The sequence below is a fragment of the Podarcis gaigeae genome (assembly GCF_964106915.1).
Source record: "Podarcis gaigeae genome assembly, chromosome: 7".
NCBI classification, from domain to species: Eukaryota; Metazoa; Chordata; class Lepidosauria; order Squamata; family Lacertidae; genus Podarcis; species Podarcis gaigeae.
In genome coordinates, this window is record NC_139683.1 from 67,677,444 (window position 1) to 67,703,276 (window position 25,833).

A 25,833-nucleotide genomic window follows, 5' to 3' on the forward strand; every position below is an offset into this window, starting at 1 on the left:
ATCCCAGAGCTATACTTCCCTTTTATCACACCCATCTGTAATATGAAAATAAGAAGACTGGCTTATACCTTAACACTGATGCTGTAAGATTACTGTGACAATGTGTGTGAAGCACTTAGGAAAGGTGCTCTGTTAGAAATATTTAGTTATTTCCAGTTGGAGATTATGTATAAATCGGAGCTACTGTCAACATATTTCTCATGAATTCTGTTAGAAAATTTTGAAGCGTGGCTCATCACAGGGTTGAAAATATTCCAGTTCCAGTGGATTGCATATTAATTATTGCTACCCAGCGTACATGTAAAAAGAAAATCTGCTGTAGGCTGGCCCTAATAGGTACTAAATATAATTTTTCAAAACATAGTAGTTCTCGGCAAGAGTTTAATTTCTCCTCAAAGCATGTTCTTTGTTGCCACTAGATGTCACTGTAAATGTGGTATTGATGGAAGAATTAAGGAGCTAAACTGATTAAGATAAAAAGCAAAACGGATTGCAACCATGTAATTTGCCACAACCTTGTAATGAAAGTCACCTTTTTACTTTCTTTGAAATACTTCGCTTTATCCTTGTTTTCCCTGCCTGTTTTCCTCTCTCCTTGTGACCTGAGTTGGCTCAGACTGATTTGGCATGCTGGCTTTGCCACAAAACAAACCTCTAGGATTGAAAACAGTTCAAATGACACCCACAAAGAATCCAAATGGGTTTCCAACTGGGGGAATTTTATTTGGCTACAGTAAATAAGGACCGTAAATTAGGAGTCAATAACTTCCTCTAAGAGAATTGTGATTAAGTTGTATAACCTTTTAAAGGAAAGCAGTCCTACCCTCAGGATTAATATTTGCAAATCCATCTTCAGTTTAGCTAATATAATAAACTGTGTTTAGCCTTATCTTTTCGCTGTTTGATGCATGCCTTGGCTAAATGCTAAATTGAGTCCATTGTAGTGTAAAAGGTAAAGGTAAAGGGACCCCTGACCATTAGGTCCAGTTACGGACGACTCTGGGGTTGCGGCGCTCATCTTGCTCTATAGGCCGAGGGAGCTGGCGTTTGTCCGCAGACAGCTTCCAGGTCATGTGGCCAGCATGACTAAGCCGCTTCTGGCGAACCAGAGCAGCGCACGGAAACGCAGTTTACCTTCCCGCCAGAGCAGTACCTATTTATCTACAGTGGTACCTCAGGTTAAGAACCTAATTCGTTCTGGAGGTCCGTTCTTAACCTGAAACTGTTCTTAACCTGAGGTACCACTTTAGCTAATGGGGCCTCTCGCTGCTACCACGTGATTTCTGTTCTCATCCTGAAGCAAAGTTCTTAACCTGAGGTACTATGTTTGGGTTAGCAGAGTCTGTAACCTAAAGTGTCTGTAACCTAAAGCGTCTGTAACCCGAGGCACCACTGTACTTGAACTTTGATGGGCTTTTGAACTGCTAGGTTGGCAGGAGCAGGGACCGAGCAATGGGAGCTCACCCCGTCACAGGGATTCGAACTGCCGACCTTCTGATCCGCAAGTCCTAGGCTCTGTGGTTTAGACCACAGCACCACCCACGTCCCTTATTGTAATGTAAAGCTACAGTCAAATTGGGGTCTGGCTTTGGCTAAATTATCTGGAAGCTCTCAGGTGGGAAGGCTCCTTATCCTGTTTGTTGCATTAAGAACCTTTAAAGAGCTCCCTCAGCTGACAGTATGTTGCATGAGGTTAACACTCCCAAGAAATGAAGGAATATGATGAGCTGCACAGCCACGGCAGCTGTAAGATGGCAGGTTTTAGTTGTGAATGAGAAGGGAAGCTGCCTCTGTTTATCTCCACGTCAAGGCCATTTCACACACTGCACAGTAGTAGCAAACTATCAGGAATATTTTACGTTATCGCTGCTAAACAAAATCAAGAGCTGCTTGAGGGGCACATGTACTTGTGTGGCAGATACACTTGTAAACGTTTATTCACTGTTTAAATGAACATTCGAAACATCTCGGGGCATTGGTGCCACTCCCTGGGCCCCTGGGTGCCTGAGCACCCACAAAGTTCCCCATGAAGGGCCAGGCACCCACAAATTTTCATGCCAGGGCTATACATGCTGCATGGCACCCATGGCCCCAGGAAACCACTGTCGCGGGGCCAAGTTGGCACTCCTTTTTGGAATGTTCTAGAAACACTCCTGTCTTGGTGTATACCTAGTATGTCATGTGCAAAGTGGTCCTATGTTTGCTGAAAGAAGCAAAAGCCTTTGTGAGCTGTTGACTTCCCTCCCCACAACCCTGATGCAATTTAGTTAGCTTTGGTATTGGGAAACTCTGAAAAATTCAACTTCTGCAGAGATAATTACATCTAACTTAAACATTAATCCTCTGCCATTTTCCTGGGTTCTTGAATGAGCCCGAAACACGACTACCAAGCCGTTTCTGTGAAGCCAAATAAATAGACATTTATTTAATTGTTTGCATTAATCAAGCTGCACAAAATCATACTGCTTCATATTCTACATTTTGTTTGATTTTTTCACTCACAACACCTATCTCTCTTGAGCTCTGTGAAGCTTCTCAAATATATTCCTAAAGAAAGAAAGAAAGAGAGAGAGAGAGAGAGAGAGAGAGAGAGAGAGAGAGACCAATAAAATGGCAAACTTCTGTGAGTTTTTTGTTGTTGGTACCAACATAGAACACAAATACTGTTGTAAGAACAGCCTTGATCAGCCTAAAACAGGACTGTTTTGGCTTCCACACAGCATTCCCACCCCACCCTCAGTGTGTATAGTACATTTTCATAATGGAAAAGATAAATTTAATGTTGCTCTTTATGTTTGCAGAGCAAACAGATCCACCCCAGCTTCCATCTTTTTGTGGTGTTGCTGAATAAACATGTTTGGAACAACTGAGTACAGATGCCTTCCAGGTTGGAATTACCTGGGTACATTTTTTGTGTTACATATTTAAATGTATCTAGCCTAGTAAACTCTTCGCATTGACTTCTTCCTCTCCTTATCGGCTGTTATGGGTGAGGTCTGCCATGTAAGAAAAAGGCCTAGTGAAGCCTTCATTTTATTGCTTGATTCTTCCAGCCTCTCTTCCCCGATGCCTTTAAATATTTGCCTGTTCCCAAATATTAGCTGCTATTTTCTAAAACTAGATTTAACTGATTTGCTTCTGCTGTACTTGAGGGCATTTATTGGGAATCCCTTATAATGAACAGGTCTGTCACTGTGAAGATGGAACAAAAGAAAACAAGCATGGTGGCTGCTGTTGTGTGCAACTTTTATAGAAATGAGCGAAATAGAAAATTGATTCAAAATATTTGGGAAGGGCTTTGTTGGCTGATGCTTGGTGACAACACAGACCCACCATCTGGAATTCCTTCCCTTGGGTAATTTGTGAGGAAGAGATCGTAATGGCCTTTAAATGCCTCTTGAAGACTTATACATTTACCCGAGCTTTCCTGGACTCTGACTCTTAATTCTCTATTGTGTATCCGCAACTGGAGGGACTGCTTCTGTGCTAGCGCATGGCGCGATAGAGCACTTCTGCGCATATGCGTGAGGCAAAACCCAGAAAAATACTTCCGGGTTTGCCACGTACGTATCCCGAAGGATATGCAACTGGAGGTGAACGTAAGTACAGGTACAACTGTATTTTGCAATTTTTCTTTACTGCTTAACTGTAAATAGAATCTCTATGTGGATATCCTCCCCTTCAAATAAATTTAATTTTTTGGTAAAAAACAATGGGGGGGGGAAAGTTTAAAAACCCAGCCACGTGGGCGGGGTATAAATAATAAAATTATTAAACAGTGCACAATAGAAACTAAAGTTACAACTTCATTAGAGGTAGGTTTTGTTCCGTTTAGTCTTATTTTTTAGGATTATTGAATGACATTGTTGTACTTCTGTTGTTTTAATGACAACTGCTTAGAAATATTTGTTATATTAAGTGATATAAAAGACGACTTTCTTTTTTCAAAAAAAGAATTATTTATGATTTTCAGTTTTATACATTTAGATTGTTTTACAATCGTAACATTTCAAAACTTGACTTCCTTCCTCTTTCTGCGGTTCCTTAATTATTATTTTTTTACATTTCCTGCATATTCTAAATTAACTTATTATTTTACTCATCAACTTTAAATATACACTGTTGTGAAACTGCAGGTTATTACAATAATCCTGCTAAAAGACAACTCTTTCGTTGCCTTTTGTGGGGGTGAATTCCATAGGGAGGAGAAAGTGCTTTCTTTTTTCTCCTGTCTTGAATCTTCCAGCATCCCATTACTACAAACTTCATCTGATGTCTCTGAGTTCTAGTATTATGAGACAGGAAGAAATACCGTATTTTTTGCTCCATAAGACGCACTTTTATCCTCCTAAATAATATGGGGAGATGTGTGTGCGTCTTATGGAGCGAATGCAGGGGGAGGCAGGCAGTAAAAGCCCCAAAAGCCGCACACAAGCTCTGCACGGCTCTTGCGGGCTTTTCCCCAGGACGGAGAAGGGACTGACGCGGCCAGTCAGTTCCTTCTCCCTCGTAGAAAATCCCGCAGGAGCCGCGCGCTCCTTAAAGGGTGTGCGGCTCCTGTGGGCTTTTGCGGGAGGTGGGGGTATTGCCATAGCCACGCACAGCCTCTCCCTGCCGGAGAGGTTGCGTGCAGCTAAAGAGGAAGCCAAGACAGCCAGCAGGATGGATCCCGCTCGCTGTCTTGGCTTCTTTGCACTTTGGGGCTGAGGGGAGAAATAAGATTTTTTTTCTTGATTTGCCCCTCTAAAAACTAGGTGTGCCTTATGGTCCGGTGCGCCTTATGGAGCGAAAAATACGGTACTTCACTCTGTCCACTTCATATATTAGATACACCTTTATCATGTCCCTTCTTGTTTCCTCTCTGTACTTAAAAGCCCTGATTTGTGTAAGGGCGTTACAATACAGGCAGTTTTATCTCACGCTTGTTTGTATAGAATTAAATTTGCTGTTTTACTGCCCACACACCCAATTTGGAGAGGCCCTTTGGCAGTGCCTTGTCTTATCCACTCCAAACAGTTCGGTATCACCAGTTTCAGTTCCCTATAGACTCCAGTGAACAGGCAAATGTGGGGCGTAGGCTTGCTGCTCTACCCTTTACGGCCATCCAGCTGCAAAGTAAGGACGAAGCTAGAAATAACTCAGTTCCTCTGTAATAAAACTTGATTGATAGACAAACATAAAGTGGAACGGCAGGATGACTCTGGCTAGTGCCTTTACTGGCTGTTGTGGGGAAAAGGTTTGCATTAAATTAATTTTCAAGTCCGAAGTCTAAGCTGTTGTTGTGTAGGGCAGGGAAAAGAGAGAGAGTCCAGCATATATTACTTAATGCCCTCTCTGTGGTTTGTCACATGACGGCACGCCAGGCAAAGTTTTATTAAACCAGCATAGAAACCTGTGCCAGATATCTGCTGCTTTGTGATCTACTCTAATTACCTCTCTAATCTGTAACTCTGTAAGCTTGGAAATGGACTCCTATTGACAGGTCTACCTCTTAAATAAACTTGGTTGAAAGCCTTCCTCCAAAAGTTTGTTTCGTTTCCCTATTTATTCTGCCTAGGTGAAATCAAGCGTGAAATGCAGTTATGCAAGTATGAATCAACAGTTTGCTCTGGGAGTTGCTGAATACTTTACGGTGGCATCCAAAACATAATGGGGTTATACAATACTTAATGCCTCCAAGAAAACATGAGCAACTGAAATATGTTAAGCAGTATGTGGTTCCTAGAGCTTCTGCATTTTTAGATTTTTTTATGTAGTTCTTAACTTTTCTTGCTGTGCCCAGGCTACTTGGCAAGCTTTTTCCATAATCCTGAACAGTATTACTGAACATTTTTGCAAAAGAGCACTGTTGCTACATGGCATTGAAACTACTGTATATCTTTTTTCCAAGCAAAGAAAACCAGTCTGACAAAGTGAAAGGATAGATTCTGAATTGTATGTTAAGAACCAAGAACCTTTGGGGAGAGGGAGACATCCTACAAGCCAATTCTGCAGAAAGCTAAATTGAGATTGGGCTGAGGTTTTCCGGTACCATGTAAAACCACAGTAACTGCACAAGCAGTTCAAAACAAATAACCTGACTGCCTCCATACGAGCTACTGAGCTTGTATAGAGATGGAGTTGGAGGAATTCATGCCAGCAAGAGGCTGCAAATAGCATGGCTCCCAACTCCATCATCACTGTGGGCAAAGCAACAGTTACCTGCGACACTGTGGTCTGACCTGCACCATTTCCCCAATGATGCTGCTTAGGGTGCTGAATTTTTCCAGATCATGGAGCTCAGTGCAGTTTGCACTGAGTGGTAGGAACCCTTGAGGGTCTCTGGTCTTTGCCATCACCTGCTACCTAATCTTTTTTTTAGCTGCAGGTGTTGGGGATGGGACCTTTTGCATGAAAACCATTGCTCTACCACGGGGCTATTGATGTTAGAATTCCTGCTCCATGATTGCAGTCATGGGATTTTTGTCTATCACATGACGCTATATGTTTTGACTCCACAGAGTGGGAAGTGATGGAGACAGGATGTTTGTGTTACTGTGTTCCGTGAAGCTGGACTATTGTCCTTTGTTCTTTTTCTCTTTGCTGTCTGATGCTAGAGAGAGAGGGAGCCATGTTGCAGTGCTCTGTGTGTGTTTATATGTAAATAAAGTAGATTAGCCAAAATGCTGAGTTGCTGAGATCTGATACGCAAGCTGCGAAGACTCTGCGGATCCCTAAGTGTGCCGATGTCTGTTGGCATCGGTCGCTGTGATGTTCGGGCTGAAGAAAGCTTATGAAGCTCCCGAATGAACGACCAGGAGGGAGAGAACATGCCAGTTGGGCATGTGTCCCTGCCAGGGTCCTACTCATGTGTAGGATGAGCTCCCGACAATTATCCCGTCCCCTAAGGGAGCAGGAGATGCAGAAAATGTGTCCTTGTAGGAGCCAGCAAGCTTATAGAAAAGCTGTTGTGATGGCGCACATGTGTCCCACTGCTCCTTCATACTGGTAGAGGCTATTTTTTCCTGCTGGATAAATGGCATAGCCAGTTGTATCTGCCCTACTCAGATCAAGAACTTAAGTCATGTAGGGCAAGTGTAGATTCACACATCACATCTTGAATCCTACTGTGCACTTCAATGACAAATATCTCTGCGAAGCTGTCGGTTGTACGTGCTCATTTACAGGACCAGAGTTCCCCATAATATATACACATGGCAGGGCATGATGGGTTACGTACTATTTCATTCTTCATGGGGGCATCAGGAACCCCAGCCATTTAAACACATGTGCTCAGTGGGAGAGCTGTACAAGTGTCTTGCCCTTTAAACATGGGTGCTTTTTCTAGCTAAAAGTGTCAAATCTGCTTCCGTTTCCTTTCTTTCTGTCGGTTTTGGTTTATACGCTTACCACCCAGATTAATTGCTCCCTTTCCTTTCCTTTATTAGTTTCTCAGTCTGGCACTGTCAACTTACATCGTGAACAGTACTCGCAGTAGTCTTCACAACAAACAAGGCCTGCCTACAACAAATCAGATTATTAGCTGGACAACATTAGGTAAGCACTACTTTCCTTAACTGGGATTATCCAAGTCCGGTGTGTAAAGACATGTATATAGACACACATTTCCTGCTGTTTAAGAGTTTAACCTGAAGGGACATGTCCTTGACTGGCAGCAGCTGGTTCCAGAAAGGTAATGTTCTGTGATTATACATAAATAGAAGTATCCATAAGCACCATCCTGCAAAAAAAAAAGAAAAAGAGAATATTAGCACTCTCTTCAAGCTCACATGAGCGATACTGATTTAGAAGTGGACTGGCGTTTGGAGATTAATAGCTCAGCCTGGCGTTAATGAGATGCATCATTAACTATTGTGGAGTTCAGATGCATAGCGTTGATGCTGCGAAAACTGGAACTGGAGGAATGCTTTTTGTTCTCTTCTTCCAGTTGATATTTTGCTCGGTGCCTCTGGCGATAAGGCAGGCTTCTTCCAGCCTCTAGGTCAGAGCTTTCCGAACTGTGTGTCACGAAACGTAAGTGTGTTGGCTGCAGTGTGTAGGTATGTCGTGCGAATGCTCCCTGCGCTCCTCCTGGGGCTGGAAAGGGATGAGTTTAACCTCCGGTTTGCTAGTAAAACTGAATTGCTGTGTCACGAAATGATGCATGTCTAAAAAGTGCATCACCAGTATGAAAAGTTTGGAAGGCTCTGTTCTAAATCTTTCAAGCTGTTTATCTCTACAACCTAGCAGTTTGAAAGCACACCAGTGCAAGTAGATAAATAGGTACCACTGTGGTGGGAAGGTAAACAGCATTTCTGTGTGCTCTGGTTTCTGTCACGGTTGCACCAGAAGCGATTTATTCATGCTGGCCACATGACCCGGAAAGCTGTCTGTTTCTCCCTACATTTCGGCTTCGGCCCCGTTCATATATACATAGTCATTCCAGCAGCAAAGTACTCCTTCAAGAGAAACAACTCAGGCATGCTTACTTCAATTGTCCAAATAAGCACGATTGAGCCTGGTGATATAAGGCTATTGGGTGGGTGGTGCAGAATCCCGTGAAAAAAGTTGTATCCAAACTTGGCCACCTCTTTTCATGGGGTAAACTCGGAATCGTTGTAGCAGATGGTCTTTTTGTTTTGTTTTTGCTGTGTGGTGGATACTCCACTGCATTCAATTCAATGAGTGAGGAAAGAAACCATTTTCCTGCACCCTAGCTTCTAGGAATGTGAATGCAAACTACACAAGTCATACATTGCTCCCAAGCTTTGAGAGTCATTGAGGGGGGTATTCAAATATGTTGGTGTTGACGGATGATATTGTGTTTATTGCAGCTTCGTCCTTGGTAGTGCCACTGCTAAGCCCGACATTTCTCTTCCCGAGGTTGCTGAGCATATTTCTTTCCCTGATGTCAACATACCTTCTGCTTAGTACAGGGTAATTCTCTCTCTACTTTATAAATGAAATTCCAGCATATATATTTTTTTGCGTTTCACTTGGCTAAGCAATTTTAAAGTCATGTATTTTCATTTTGCCAGATTCTTGTCATTCTTCCATTGCATTTAACCAGTAAGACGCAAAGTTCCAGATGCTGCGTGTGTTTAAATCTCATTGCCGACGTCGTGGAGTAAACATTTAGCCAGTGATTTGTATGATACTCTGAAACATTTTTCTGTAGCTCCTTTGATTGCATTGATTCATGAGAACACATATGGTAGCTAACACACAAACACACTCTGATTTCAAAATACAGTAGAAACCAGAAAGTAAAAAAGAGGAAGGAATAATCAGCACAGGGGGATCAAATAAAAAGAAGTGTTTGAATCATTCAGCTTTCACTTCTTCTTATCTCCAACAGCATTTGGAGATAAACAACAATTCAATCCAAAATTTGTGAATTTGACACAGAAATTTGAAGAGATGAAATCCCTGCCACCACTGATTACTTTTAAACCTATGCTTTTAAATAAAGCATCTTGGGGGTTGCTTGAAATATTATTACTAAAAGAAAAGGGCGGTGAATCCAAATGTAAAAAAAGAAGAAGTTTCCCCTAGTATTTCGAATGTAATAATAGAGTTGGATGGAATGTCACACTGAGGTTTATATTTTTAGCAAGCTACAATCAAAGCCCTTTCTTTTGTCATAGTATTTTAATACATTAGCTTTCAAAAAGGGCTGCTGGAGGAACGATCGGTTCACTCTGTAAGTGTGTGTATGTGTTTTCTGAATGCATTCATCTTTTGACCACTATGAAATTGGCTCCCTGTAGTGGAAAAGAAGGCAGTCACCTTTGATGGCAGTAGCCTTTTGAATTTTTCAAGCATCCCGGCTTTCTGGGAACAACAAAAAGTGGCCATCTTGGTTCACTTCTCCCTAAAAATAATTTTGCCACATCCACAAAACGTAGCTCAAACAAAACAGCCAATTTCTAAGGTGACGATAAATTTCTGAGGCTGATAAATAGTACTTGCCAGTTTACTAGAACCCGACTTGAAGGTAACAATTTCAAATGAGGAGAGAATTGCCAAGTAAGGGCAATATTTCTTCCAACTGTTTGGCATTTTCTGTATTAATCAGAACAATATGCAAGTAACATGAATTTGGAGCGCTCAGCTTGACTGTGGCCAACACAGTTGTTGAACAAGTTGCCAAACCACCGTCCACACACAAACCACACACAAACACCCAACCTAGTAGCATTTGTTATGGAAGGGTGGTAGAGGCAAAATAAATTCGATGTCTGGGTTGCTTTTTTTAAATTTCACATGTATTTTGACGTAGATATGAAGCACTTTTCCCCCTGGCGTTGGCTTTGTTGATGTTTGTGTGGATAAATATGGAACAAGAAGCAGTACAACGTTACGGCATTTCACCAAAGCCAAAGGTAACCCTTATTTTCATCGTAAGTAAATACCACTTAGACATTTAGTTACTGGGCACTAACTTTGATTAGACTTCATTGCTTCTGGTGTGTGTTGTCTAGGCATTATTTGGCTAGGCATTATTATTCTCAAATAAAAGAAAAGGATTCTTAACTAGCGTGGTCCAAAAGGGTCATGGACCAGGGAATGTTGATGCAAAATCCCAAGTACCAGCAGCCATTTCCACTAGGCAGATGCAAACTGATACCCATAAATCCTCAAATCTTACCATATGTTTAAAATTGATGGGTGGAAGTGGGAAAGGCCCAGTGATTTTAAACCCACATTTTAGGCCAGGCATAGGCAAACTCGGCCTGCCAGATGTTTTGGGACTACAACTCCCATCATCCCTAGCTAACAGGACCAGTGGTCAGGGATGATGGGAGTTGTAGTCCCAAAACATCTGGAGGGCTGAGTTTGTCTATGCCTGTTTTAAGCTGTGGTCATGTAGCATTCAGGTTGGCTGCAGGGGTGAAGACAGCACAGGCAGATCCCATAAAATTCAATGTAGTCCACTGGCACAAAGTCCCTAGCAGCTACACCGAGAAACTAGAGCAGGTGTGGAGAAACTTTGGTCCTCCTGATGCTGCTGGACTACAACTCCCATTAGCCCCAGCAAGCATGATGGGAGTTGTGGTTCAGCAATATTTGTCCTTCTTCAATAAAGGGTGGGGGGAAAGGGAGACCAGAACAGGGTATTTTAATGCCAGCACCATCACAGAAGTGTCTGTGGAGGGAATACAGTGGTACCTCGGGTTAAGTACTTAATTTGTTCCGGAGGTTGGTTCTTAACTTGAAGCACCACTTTAGCTAATGTGGCCTCCTGCTGCCGCCACACCGCCAGAGCACAATTTCTGTTCTCATCCTGAAGCAAAGTTCTTAACCCGAGGTACTATTTCTGGGTTAGCGGAGTCTGTAACCTGAAGCGTATGTAACCCGAGGTACCACTGTACAGGTATATTGATTGAAAATGTATTTTATTGTCACTTTTGAATAAATGTTTTTTGATTTTTTTTCAAAGCAATATCTGGAGGGCCAAAGGTTCCCCACACCTGAACTAGCATCTAGGAGAATGACAGAAACCAAACCATGCTTACTCTCTCTGGAGCTAGCTCAGTTTGCTCTGCAGTAACCTGGCTGAGTGCTATTATCCAGTTGAGTGCTCTAATGTGGGAGCAATGGAAATAAGAAGTTATTAGGTGCTATGCTGTCAATCCACGTAAATCAACACTGCACCAGAGGGAAGGAATTAACCGGCAGTTGCGAATACGGCACCTCCGTTGCTTCCCGCTATAGCTCACTAGAGGAGAATGCTTCAGCTGCAAAATCACCTTTTTTCTGAATTATGAAAATATGTCTCCTTCCAGGACGTTTGGGGAAAAGGAGGAAGAAATAAGAGAGCAAATGGAAAGTTCGGGGAGTTATTTCCTTACCTAAGGCAGCAGAAGCATTTCCACTTGATCATCCTGCTCGAACGATAACTTTATTGAGAGTCATTAAAGTGTAATAAAACTGTTGGGGAAGATGCTTTTGTAGCAACAGACATGGGCTTCTCTGAAGGAATAACTCTTTAAATTCTCATTTGCTCCCCGGAAAATATACCTTTAATATCAATAGGATAGCAGCTGACATTGTGGCATTGATTTCTCTTCTCTCTTTTATAGCTTGCTGCTCTCAGCTTTTCATACACTAATGATCTAACACAGTTCCGACAACTTCATTTGGATGACGTCCGGCGATCTTTTTTCTTCGTATCCTTTTTCTACCTTGAGTGAAGGCCTGGTTGAAACGCGATGGGTTGGCTTTTCATTTTCATTTTCATTCCCTTCCCCTCTGAAAAAGCAAAATCTTGGTTTCTTAGGATGGGCCTGGCTTGGAATTGCTAGTGGATAATTTTACAAGCAAAGTGCTTATCAATGGGACAGGAAGCATACATGTGGCCTAGGACCCACATACCTACAGGACCGCCTCCCCTGGTATGCCCCGCAGATGACCTTAAGGTCCACAAATGACAACATTTTGGAGGTCGCAAGTCACAAGGTGGTTAGATTGGTCTCAACTAGGGCCCAGGGCCTTTTCAGTACTGGCCCCGACTTGGTGGAACGCTCTGTCTCAAGAGACCAGGGCCCTGCGGGTCTTGACAGCTTTCCTCAGGGCCTGCAAGACAGAGCTGTTCCGCCTGGCCTTTGGTTTGGACTCTGTCTGACCCTTATGTTTCCCTCCCCTTATGGTTTTGATCTATGGGCTACTTTTAAAATGAGGCTGCATTTTAAATTGCATTTTAACCTGTATTTTAAATTGGTTCCCCCCCATTATGTTTTTACTGTAATTTTACTGGTGTTAGCCTCCCTGAGCCCGGCTCTGGCCAGGAAGGGCGGGGTATAAATAATTTTATTTATTTATTATTATTATTAGGAATGAAAGTTTACATAACAATGCTGTTGTTGCTGCATTGAGCCTACATACTGTGCCCAGTTTTTAAAATTTTAAATTTTTAAAATGATATCCAGAAAAGTTTAGTAATGAAGCTTCCCAGTTAGGACTTGTTATTGGCCTTTGGTTAACCTGGTTTTCCACGAGTTGATTCACACTGCATATATTTAGCATACTGGCACTTTTGTGGTTTTGTGCTTTTCGTCTCCCTCTTGTCTTACACAGAAATTGTAGGTATGAATCTCAGAAGAAGAGTCTTGCTCACTATATCATTGGGCCATTAAACACTTCTGAGAAGTACATGCTTTGGATTTCTTTATTTGCAGCTATGCAGGGGTCAGCAAACTTTTTCAGCAGGGGTCCACTCAGACCTTGTGGGGGGCGGACTATATATATATATATATATATATATATTCTTTAAAAAGAACAAATTCCTATGCCCCACAAATAACCCAGAGATGCATTTTAAATAAAAGCACACATTCTACTCATATAAAAACACCAGGCAGGCCCCACAAATAACCCAGAGATGCATTTTAAATAAAAGGACACATTCTAATGTAAAAACACGCTGATACCTGGACTGTCCGCAGGCCGGATTTCGAAGGCGATTGGGCCGGATCAGCCCCCCAGGCCTCAGTTTGCCTACATATGCAGTTATGCTTTCCTAACAGTGAGAAAGCTGCATTAATATATGGAGTGGGGGGCAATTTCAAAGCTTTGCAGGGATGCATATACTTGACGTCTTTAGATATGCATCTAAAAACTGAGGCTTGGGATTTAGGAGAAGGCAGTAAAGATCTTTCAGACTTCTGTTTCCCTTAATTTGCTTTAGTACACATCACCTACAGGTAGAGTTTTCGGTTGTTACCCGAATGCCGAATCTAACGAGGTCTTGTTGAACAAACAAATGGGACCTGCTTTCACCCTGTTAAAATTTGAGTAGTCCTACCCCTTTTCTTACTTTTCCTATTGGACAATGGAAACTGATCGATCAGAACAGTTATGCTTTCAGAATAGTTTGGTTACCCAGCTACCGTTCACCTGACATGTTAAAAACCACGTGACTCTAACACAATGCAAGATGGGGGGGGGGGGGAATGAGCAGATGTTGCTATATAAAATTGGCTATTACATACACGGGCTTTGTCTTCCTGAAAGATGGGCTGCCAATAATATTTAATCTACCCATTAATTGTGATTGAGACAAAGGCATCTTTTTGGATGTCTAATCAAAAAAATGTTCTAAAGCCTTTGCAAGCATTATTCCTCTCTTCTCACTTCCCATGCACAGCTTGGTGTGTTTTGGATATTTTTACCATTATCTTATACCTGTGGTGCAAAGTTGTCATTGGGAACGCTAGCATGTGAAAGAAGTGTGGCCATTTGCTCAATAAGGAGCTTGTTGTGTTTTCCTTAGCCCTACCCAGGTTTTCTTCCAAGTGACAGCCTTTTTCGGTACTGGAAACATAGCTTCTGTGAACAGGTAACTATTGTGAAGTATGTCTAGAGACGTTGGAAGGGGAATTCCATAAATGGGGTGCCACGACAGAGAAGGCCCTGTCCTATGTCACTACATAATGGATTTCTCTTGGCAGTCAAGTAGCGCCGTCCTGTCACGTCTTAACACATGAGTAGCCTGATACAGAGTGTCTGGAGGCGGTTGGAGGATGGATGGCGGCTAACAGATTGAGGTTGAAGTACTGTTTCTGGGGGGACAGGAGGTGGGCAGGTGTGGAGGATTCCCTGGTCCTGAATGGGGTAACTGTGCCCCTGAAGGACCAGGTGTGCAGTCTGGGAGTCATTTTGGACTCACAGCTGTCCATGGAGGCACAGGTCAAATCTGTGTCCAGGGCAGCTGTTTACCAGCTCCATCTGGTACGTAGGCTGAGACCCTATCTGCCTGCAGACTATCTTGCCAGAGTGGTGCATGCTCTGGTTATCTCCCGCTTGGACTACTGCAATGCGCTCTACGTGGGGCTGCCTTTGAAGGTGACCCGGAAACTACAACTAATCCAGAACGCGGCAGCTAGACTGGTGACTGGGAACGGCCGCCGAGACTTGAAAGACCTAGATTGGCTCCCAGCACGTTTCCGAGCACAATTCAAAGTGTTGGTGCTGACCTTTAAAGCCCTAAACGGCTTCGGCCCAGTGTACCTGAAGGAGCATCTCCACCCCCATCGTTCTACACGGACACTGAGGTCCAGCACCGAGGGCCTTCTGGTGGTTCCCTCACTGCGAGAAGCCAAGTTACAGAGAACCAGGCAGAGGCCCTGTGGAACGCCCTCCCACCAGATGTCAAAGAGAACAACAACTACCAGACTTAGAAGACATCTGAAGGCAGCCCTGTTTAGGGAAGCTTTTAATGTTTGATGTATTACAGTATTTTAATATTTTTTTGGAAGCCGCCCAGAGTGTCTGGGGAAGCCCAGCCAGATGGGCGGGGTATAATAATAAATTATTATTATTATTATTATTATTATTATTATACAGAGGGAAACTCTACTTCAGATATCTAGTTCCGAAGTTGCAAAGGACTCCACAAGTGCCTTGAATTTGGTACAGCAACATATTGGTAGCTAGTGCATCTCCTTAAGATCCAGCGCCTCGTGAGTCTAGCATGTTGAACCACTTATCACCCCCAGCACCTGGCCGAAGCTTCTGGATCATTTTCAAGGGCAGCCTGACATGCAGGTGCATTGCAGCAATCCAGCAGAAAGGTCACCAGAACAAGGGTATCTCATGAGATATTCTTCATGAAGCAACAGCAGAAAGTTGCTATGCAAGTACCAACAGAGCAGTAGGGTATTTTTTGACTCTTGGCAGCCTATTTAAAAGAAATCTTTGTCTGTCCAAGTACTGACCTGTTGTGAAAGCAAACGGAGGGTGGGAAACATTTCGTAAAACAAAAGGTGCTGCAGAAATAAAACTTTATAGCAATAAGTAGCATCCAAGAACTGTTTGCTTGTTATGTAAAAAACTAGAGGCAGCCTATAAAACTAGAAGCCATGTGACTTGAAAGGTTGCTGCATGATGATTCAAATGTTGATTGTAAGGGGTTGGGAAAACTCCTGTTTCTTAGTAGAACATATTACTTGCAGAAAATACATAATGTTTGTTTTGGTTTCATTCTTGGTCTCTAGTTTTGATCCAACTTCAGTCCATTGCTTCTTGACTGTGTTCAGCCCTTTCCTGATGGGAGCCTTGCTGTTGTGGAAGGTTAGTAATTGCACCTTTAGGGAATGATGTGATCAGATTTATTCAATTCTAACTTAACTGTTCCTGCACAAATAACCTATCTGCTCTTGTAAGACTTCTTAAATGCAAAATGCCACAAACACACACACACACAGTGGAACCTTGGTTTCCGAATGTAATCCATTCCAGAAGACCGTTCAGCTTCCCAAACATTCGAAAACCGAGGATCAATGGGCTGGCTGCAAAGTAAATGGGAAAAAAATGAAAAATGCGTTTCAGAAGCCGTTCGACTTCCGAGGAACGTTAAAAAATATATATTCATGAGCTGTAAGGTAAAGGTAAAGGTACCCCTGCCCGTACGGGCCAGTCTTGCCAGACTCTGGGGTTGTGCGCCCATCTCACTCAAGAGGCCAGGGGCCAGCGCTGTCCGGAGACACTTCCGGGTCACGTGGCCAGTGTGACATCGCTGCTCTGGTGAGCCAGAGCTGCACACTGAAACGCCGTTTACCTTCCCGCTAGAAAGCGGTCCCTATTTATCTACTTGCACCCGAGGGTGCTTTCGAACTGCTAGGTTGGCAGGCGCTGGGACCGAGCAACGGGAGCGCACCCTGCCGCGGGGATTTGAACCGCCGACCTTTCGATCGGCAAGCCCTAGGCGCTGAGGCTTTTACCCACAGCGCCACCCGCGTCCCTTCATGAGCTGTAAGGCAAGCTAAATAAAGTAAGTCATAGACTCATAGAACCGTAGAGTTGGAAGGGACCCTAAGGGTCATCTAAGTCCAGCCCCCTGCAGTGCAGGACTACTTTGCTGTCTCATACGGGGACCAAACCTGCAACCTTGGTATTATCAACACCATGCTCTATCCAACTGAGCTATCCAGGATGGCGGATGGTCCTACTGAAATAAGCAGAATTCCATATGAAACCTTGTTTGTTGTTGCTGCTGCTTGTTGAAATAGATGATGATTGCCCTGGGGTGGCCATCTTTTTCTCCCACCACCCGCTATGGAAATCCCTGGTAGGAGGGTTGTTATCCATTGCAGGGGCTTCTATGATTACATTTGAACGTAAGCATGGTGGTTGTGGCAGCAGTCAAGCTTTCTAGCAGCCGTGGAGCACTTGTTACTTGTGAAAAGAGCCTATATTCTGAAGGCAGTCCTGGGACCACTGTGTAAACCTGTAACTAACGGGTTGAAAATTTTATTGTTAATTTTTTATTATTTATTGAATTTATATACTGCCCTATACATGGAGGTCTCAGGGCTGTTCACAGCACAAAATCAAAATACACTGGTACCTTGGGTTACAAACACTTTGGGTTACAAACTCCGCTAACCCGGAAGTAGTACCTCAGGTTACAAACTTTGCCCCAGGATGAGAACGGAAATCGTGTGCCGGCAGCAGCGAGAGGCCCCATTAGCGAAAGTACGCCTCAGATTAAGAACGGTTTTGGGTTAAGAACGGACCTCCGGAACAAATTAAGTTCATAACCTGAGGTACCACTATATAAAACCACAATACATATATATATATATAATCAAAATAAAAACAACAACCTAATTTGTTCCGGAGGTCCATTCTTAACCTGAAACTGTTCTTAACCTGAAGCACCACTTTAGCTAATGGGGCCTCCTGCTGCTGCCGTGCCGCCGAAGCACGATTTCTGTTCTCATCCTGAAGCAAAGTTCTTAACCCAAGGTATTATTTCTGGGTTAGCGGAGTCTGTAACCTGAAGCGTATGTAACCTGAAGTTTATATAACCTGAGGTACCACTGTATTGCAGGGGATGGCGACATTGGAAGCTGCCAAAGTTTCCTTGCTAAGAAGAGCAGTAAAGGCAGACAAAATACTGGCAATCTTTCTCGGCAATATGAAGTCGAGAACGTGCCCCAGAAGTTCCTCAGCAGGCAAATTTGTATGGGAAGTGTTCCGTGAAGGTAGAATAATTTGAAGAGCCCTGGCATAACACAGTAGTTTATTTCTAAAATATATACCGCTGTATTAGAATTGTAACAAGGACTATTAATATTCTGATTGCAATGCACAGAACCTACAGGGCCATGACTGAAGGCAACAGGTCTGTTAACTAGATAAAATGTTTGCATTCAAAACGATGAATTTTGTAAAGCCAACCTCAAGATGTGCTTGACTGTCTCTTTGAATACTAGCTATGTTAATTTGTGGCTGTTGGTTGTTTTTTGTTTTCTGCGGTATTTCAATTAGCTTAATGTAATTCCGTGTCCTCGACAGATTGTAATCCCTTTTGTTCTTGTGTCATGTGCCTTTGAGGCTGTTCAAGTCACAACGCAGCTATCCTCAAAAAGGTACAGTAAACACTTTTACCGAAGCAGCCGTTGCTTGGGGGTTCATTGGGGTGCACGGAGTAAACTGTCTGCAGCTATTTCTTTGTAAATCCCTGCAGCGAGTACAATTATTCTTCATTCACTGGGTTCAAGCTTTATCAAATCTCCGACTATTAAAAAAAAAAAGCTTTTTAAAAAGCTGGTAGTGACTTGAGTTCCTGTTTGCATCTATTTCACATACAGGGCTGGCCCTGCCATTCGACAGAGTGAAGCAACTGCAGATCTTCAATTATTATTATTATTATTATTATTATTATTATTATTATTATTATTATTATTATTATTATATTACTACAAGGGAAGAGAAGATTTATTTGGGGGGAATTTGCTTCTGTACCCCCGGCTGAAAAATGTCTTAGGCCAGCCCTGTTCCATGGATGCTGTATTTTAGATATTACATTAAGACCTGCTCTGAGCTATAGATCTGATACTTGCAGTCCACTACCATAATTGGTATTTCCTTTACAACATTATGCTCTTTGTCTTCTATATGCTACAGCTCTCAAGTTATGCAAAGCAAAGAATAGTTCCATGTTTATTGAAGGTTCTTGCTGCTGTCACTGCTATTGATCATGTGAACCCATAAACGATGAAGGTTCTATGGTTGACTTCCATCCGTCTTATTGTTGTGGTTTTTACTGTGGCGATCACACAGGGTCCCCGGACGTTTCACTGTCTATTGATCCCTGTGCCACCACTTGATTTCTCGCTGCCACCACCCAGGCCCTACCTGGTACAATACTGAGTCCAGTCAGGTTTAAATTGGAACATAAACTTTTGTTTATTTATTGCAGTGTAACAAGCGTGTGGTTTCATAAACGGTATCGGTCCATTACAATCATGGGGTGCCTATCCAGACCTATGACTTCCGCTACCTGCTCTCACTCACTAAACCACCTCTCAGATATTTACTTGTCTTCCTAGCTCCTAACTGTTCCTGACTCAACTTATTTCGCTGCACTAACTCGAACCTACCCACAGACTCTATCCCAATTCACTCCCACTCCAACCAATCTCCCAACGAACTCCTCCCTTGGCCCCTCCCAGAGCTGGTTTTATACTCCCTCTGACTCCACCCCCTGGGTTCTGATTGGGTAACTTGTTTAACTAATTCACCTCCAGCACTCTCATATGTTAATATCACAGGCATCTGTCTGTCTCTAGAGACGATGGAGTGTGCCTCTGGGGGTGAAGTCAAACCGCTGCATTTGCAGCACCGAAGTGACTTCCCTAGGACACAAGAACCTGGGCAGTGTGTATGCAGGTATTGGGCTGCCCAGATGACAAGACCCACCCACCCCCTTGCCCCCATTGATGTGGTCCAAAGGACAGCAGAACAATACATTTAGCAGGAGTTGCCAATGTAGGCTACACAGCTCCATCCAACCACCTTAGGGACTCCACTCCAGACGGCCCTATTAGTTGATGCGTATATGTATTTGCATCTATGTAAAGTAAAGGTTAAGGGACCCCTGACCATTAGGTCCAGTCATGACCGACTCTGCGGTTGCGGCGCTCATCTCACTTTACTGGCCGAGGGAGCTGGCGTACAGCTTCCAGGTCATGTGGCCAGCATGACTAAGCCGCTTCTGGCGAACCAGAGCAGCGCACGGAAACGGCGTTTACCTTCCCGCCAGAGTGGTACCTATTTATCTACTTGCACTTTGACGTGCTTTCGAACTGCTAGGTGGGCAGGAGCAGGGACCGAGCAACAGGAGCTCACCCTGTCTCGGGGATTCGAACCACCAACCTTCTGATCTGCAAGTCTTAGGCTCTGTGGTTTAACCCACAGTGCCACCCGCATCCCATACCTCTATGGGGTCGCTGTTAAACGTTTTGCCAGTAATTTTAATGACATGGTGATATCCAGCTGTGCATCTGCTTTGCAAAGCCAACTAAGCTTGTAAGCTAATCTGCAGGAACTGGATTTGTCAAACTTATAATGATCTTGTAAGGTATAATTAATTTACCAAGCTGACGCTTGGATCACGTGACCAGATTCTGCTTTTTTCTCAGAGGGGGATCATTTGTTAGAAGCCAGCGTAATAGTCTTGCTCTGTGCTATGGAATAGCACATTTTAATGAAATTTCACACTGTAACTGATAGCGCACTTCTAATTATAATTCTTTACAATTAAATTATTATTACAGTTAATGGCCCATCTCCCTGCTACTAGGTCAGCTGTTTGCAGCGTTGTTTCAGTGCAAGTCGCTGGCAGAGCCAGTCATTAGCAATTTAGAGCGACGCTCATGTGGCCTAATATTTCAATCACTTATTGAAAAATAAAGATAATGAAAAAGTCTTTAGCTGTATTTCACTTTGCTTGTTCATAGTCCATTTCGTTCCCTGAAATGTGCTTTCCCAAACACAAATGATCTTGTATACCAAAGAGTTGGATAACTAGTTTCTTGTGCCTCGAGGCTAAGTGGAACTCAACACTCAGCCATTCGTGAACTTGGTGGAGGGCGTCTCTATCAGTTATTGGGGCGCAAAAGAGAGTGGCTGCCTTATCAACCTGGAACAAATATAAATGAAAAGGTTTAGGGAGGCCATTAAGAACTGCCTTGGTTCTCTTGGGAAATATTAGAGTTGTGAGCCAGAACTTGTCTCCCTGAGTGGTAGGGAGGCTGCAGCCAAGAGTCCTTTCTGAGAGGATTTGCAATGGCTCTGACTCAGTTGCTTATAGGTTGAAGCACTGGGGCCATTTTCAGTTGCAAATGAGAGACCTGAAAGTCAATAATAATAATAATTTTATTATTTGTACCCTACGCTGCTGACTGGGTTGCCCCAGCCACTCTGGGCAGCTTCTAGCATATATAAAAACATAACAAAACATTAAAAAGCATCCCTATGCAGGGCTGCCTTCAGGTCATCTTCATCATCATCACTATCATTTTATTATTTATACCCCTTCCATCTGGCTGGGTTTCCCCAGCCTCTCTGGACAGCTTACAGCATATCTAAAAACACAATGTCTTCTAAAGGCTATATAGTTACTCATCTCCTTGACATCTGATGGGAGGGCCTTGCCACAGGGTGGGTGCCACTACCAAGAAGGCCCTCTGCCTAGTTCCCTGTAGCTTCACTTCTCGCAGTGAGGGAACTGCCAGAAGAATCTCAGAGCTGGACCTCAGTATCTGGGCTGACTTCAGGTACACAGGGGCTGAAGTCAGGCAAAATAATGCAAAGTGTTGCTCTCCTCCTGCTCCTCTAAATACCCATAGCCTCACAACTTCATTATTATTATTATTATTAATACACCACCCTATACCCGGAGATCTCAGGGCGGTTCACAAACAAAATCAAAATATAAAACCTTCTTTCACATGTGGTGGACATGTGACAAAGTGAAAACTTATTGGGAAAACATATATAACAAACTAAAGAAGATCTTTAGGTATATGTTTTTGAAAAAAACAGAGTCATTCCTGTTGAGAATGGTGGGAAAGGATATTGATAAGAATGACTAGAAACTGTTTTTATATGCAACAACAGCGGCGAGGCTATTGCTGGCCCAGGTGTGGAAACAGCAACAAATGCCAACAGTAGAAGAGTGGCAGTATAAGGTTATGGAGTATGCAGAAATAGCCAAACTAACAGCAAAAATTCGACATCAGGGTGATGAAACATATCAAAAAGAATGTGGAAAAATTGTGTTATATATAGAGAAGATGATGCAAAATAGGGAAACCAGTAGAACTGAAATAAACCTCATAACGGGAAAATAGAAAGAAATTTATTGGGCAATAATATCAAAATGAATTAAAAATGTATATTATGACCAGGGTTGAATAGTATTTGTAAATGAATATAGACAGACAACAAGAATTGTATATATAGAAAGATTTATTTGTTTATGGACATTTCATGGGCAAAAATTGAAGAACAACTATATACAAAATGGATAAAGACAATGCAAAAAGTTAAAGACGACACAAAAAAGCCAGAAGAAGGAAGGAGGGAAGTCAGCTCTTGAGAGGAAGAATAAATGTAAAATGTAATATAATATGTGTATGTATAGTATGTAATTATTTAAAAACCAATAAAGATCATCTTAAATATATATATATATATCAAAATATAAAACCACAAAATATATAATGAGGTAGGGTAGGCCAGCTTCGGCCAAGAGATAGGAACTTATCCCAAGGTCACCCAATAGGCTTCACAAGCTCTATTGGAGGTTTTGAGCTAAATATCCCTAGTTGAAGTCTAACATTTCATCTTCTACATTAGGCTGGGTTCCTGTGTTCATTTCCTAACTTAATACAGCCCTTATTACACACACTTACCTACCTGGAATTATTAGCATCGACTTCCAGCTAAGCTCAACCACGTTTTCAAAGATATAAGCCTAAAGCTGCAGCAGTAAAATAAAATGTCTTGGGTTTGTTTGGTATAGTGCACCATGTCGGCCAGGATGGGGTTTTGTTTTGCCCAAAGTAACTGATTTGGTAATGGCCACAGAACCCAGCTTTGTAAGAGGGGCTTTGCTTTCAACATACAGGTTTCTAATCCCTAAAGCTGTGGAAATCACCTTCACAGCAGGTGTGGTGAGTAGTTAGAGCCGCCTTCACCAGCCAGGCTCCTTTCAGACCTTTTGGACTACAATTCCTATCATCCACAGCCACCACAGCTGGAAGGCACCTGACTAGCAAAGGCTGGATTCGAACGTTGGACAAAGATTAGGAATACCCCATTTCTTACCTCACAGGAGGGCTTTTGCGAGCATAAAGTATGGCAGGTAGTGAGGGAGAAAACGATTCACACAGCCTTGAGCTCCTTGGAGGAAATGTAAGATATTACTAGGGGGGCAGGAATAAACCTTGAAAAACGTGTGAGCAGTGCTTTGTGACATGTTGGAAATACAGAGAAGTTTAGCAGGGCCACCAGCTAAGCTCTCAGTGCTTTTCTGTTCCTTGTGAGCAGCAGATACAGAACGAAAAATTCAATAATTATCGTGTTTTCTTTTTTCTTTTAAACTCACTATGCCCAGTGGCGTAGCGTGGGGGGTGCAGGGGGGCCCGACCGCACCGGGCGTAACATCTGGGGGTTAGGGTTAGGGGGCGCAAATCCACAGGTTAGGGGGCGCAAATCCACGGGTTAGGGGGCGCAAATTACTTGCCTTGCCCCGGGTGCTGACAACCCACGCTACGCCACTGACTATGCCCTCAGCGTTGTATTACATTTCTAGAAGCTACCTTGAGAAGGCTCTGTCCTGAGGAGGTGACTTATCAATCCTGCTGTTAAATAGAATAACAAAGGCTTCCACATAATTCGCTCTGTGAGCAACTGTAGGGAAATGGCCTTCCTTTTAAGCTTGCCTTAATACAGAATTTTGATCCCTCCTCCTTAGTTAGCCCAGGATGTGTATATCCCTGGTAACCTAAGACACATAATTCCAATAAAACAGATGAAAGGAGAACTGAACTGTACCTCTGTAACACTTTTTGTCATATTATTGGGATTCTACGAAGCTTTGTTGTTGCACTGCTGAACTAAGAATTATGGTCTTCCTCTGACATACTGTCTCTCTCTCTCTCTTTTCCCCCCTCCAGGCTTTTTCTCATTGTTCTTGTGATTTCAGACATCATGGCTTTGGTAAGCTACTGTCGGACATTCTGTACAAATAAGATCAAAACCCAGAGAGCTCTGCTAATTCAATCAAGAGAAATCTGAATTAGTTTCAGACTTCAAAGTTTCTGGAACTAGGGCAGGGAACTGAATTGAAACCCCACATAAATTGCAGATGGAAATCCCTCCCTCCCCCACAAACCCCCTTTTCACAATCCTTTGTACATCATCTAATGAATGCATCAGAAGAGACATCATCTTTATTACTTCAGTTCTTCCACAGAGCTATTTTTAAGTTAGCGGTGCTTGGTTTTCACGTATTTCATACTGAATGTTCAAGCCTGTGAGTGAAAAGGGAATGCTAGATGCACCTGGGTGCCCAGTTTAATTTTTCTTCCTTTTCTTCCCTGCCTTCAGAACAAAAGAAAAATATGTCATGGTCTGCCTTAATTTTTCAAGAGAGATGCCTGAATTACCAGACAGGAAGGGACACACACACACACACACACACAAGAGTTAAGCGTGGGGGAAGAGCATATTTCAGTATCCATCCTATAATTTCAGGACCACAGTTTATTAAAATCAAAACTGCTCTCTTTTTTTAATAGAGAAAGGGGGGGAAATGTCCCGCAACTCTTCCCCGAAAGCCATTTTTGTTGGCTGTAACGCAATTTACACTTTATGACATGGCTCGAAGGGATGTGTCTCTAAAGCAGTAAGGGGAAAGGCCTGCTATTCTTCTGAGATTTTGCTTCCCACATCTCTTACCCTTCCCTGAGGACTTACTTAAAGTGACACCACCTTCTGCTTTTGTTCTGTCACTTACTTCATGGTGCTGCTGCCATCGGAGAAATGTGTCTAAGTGCTAGACATCCAAGGCAGTCATAATTTTAATTATAGAGTAATTAGGAAGGGGGAGTGTTAAAGAAAATGTGATTGGGAAGGGGGGAGTGTTAAAGAAAAAAATAAATCTGCATTTCCAGTCTGGGTCCCATTCTGAGATGTTTTCTCTCTCCGTCATAATAAATAAATTGCCAGAATTGCATGGGGAAATTGCCTGACCTGAATCAGTTCAGGTGTTTTCTAAGGCCCAAACTACACACTGCTAAAACCAAGGCAATTACTCCTTCATATATTGCCAATTCAGAATGGGATATTTATTGTGTTGTTGTTTTGTGGAAGGAATTGTGGAAATGACCATTTGGCAGTTAGAAAACGACTCTGCAGCCCAGAGGCCTGGCTCAGAGTTGAGAAATGGTTTCGTGTCACAGTTAACAACATTTCCCTCTTTGAATTTGCCGTGTGCAAAGTGTAATTAATTGTAAGAGATGTAAATAGTTTTATCGTTTTGTTCTCATGGTGTCTTTTTAGTGCCCTACTATATTTTTATGTTGTAAATTGCCTTGAACGGTGTTCTCCAAATGGACAGACATTATTGCAAGATATTTGCAGCCGTTGATGGGAGTCCGTCTCTACAGCATTGCAAACAGAGCAGTCTTTGCTTCTTCCCCTAGTGCTGCTGCAGGAGATGTGGCAGATTGCACTGTATGCATGACTTTGGGTAGCTCCTTAATTGTGCATAAAGGTAAAGGGACCCCTGACCATTGAGTCCAGTCGTGGCCGACTCTGGGGTTGCGGCACTCATCTCGCTTTATTGGCTGAGGGAGCCATCATACAGCTTCCGGGTCATGTGGCCAGCATGACTAAGCCACTTCTGGCGAACCAGAGCAACACACGGAAATGCCATTTACCTTCCCACTGGAGCGGTGCCTACTTATCTACTTGCACTTGAGGTGCTTTCGAACTGCTAGTTGGCAGGAGCTGGGACTGAGCAATGGGAGCTCACCCCGTTGCAGGGATTCG

At 43.0% G+C, this 25,833-nt stretch overlaps 1 protein-coding gene across 11 annotated transcripts in view; it reads left to right on the plus strand.

Moving 5' to 3' along the window:
- PIGN (phosphatidylinositol glycan anchor biosynthesis class N) overlaps nt 1-25,833 on the plus strand; it is an 86,184-nt gene that overhangs the window by 46,376 nt on the left and 13,975 nt on the right. For all 11 annotated transcript variants that reach the window (XR_014566289.1, XR_014566290.1, XR_014566291.1 and 8 more), the window contains 8 exons: nt 7,428-7,536; nt 8,814-8,916; nt 10,262-10,364; nt 12,066-12,152; nt 14,265-14,320; nt 15,978-16,053; nt 18,283-18,356; nt 23,955-23,997. Coding sequence is in view for 8 of the 11 variants with exons in the window: in XM_083747172.1 (XP_083603298.1) it covers nt 7,428-7,536; nt 8,814-8,916; nt 10,262-10,364; nt 12,066-12,152; nt 14,265-14,320; nt 15,978-16,053; nt 18,283-18,356; nt 23,955-23,997 (651 nt within the window). In the remaining 3 variants the exon portion in view is untranslated. The remainder of the gene's footprint in view (nt 1-7,427; nt 7,537-8,813; nt 8,917-10,261; nt 10,365-12,065; nt 12,153-14,264; nt 14,321-15,977; nt 16,054-18,282; nt 18,357-23,954; nt 23,998-25,833) is intronic.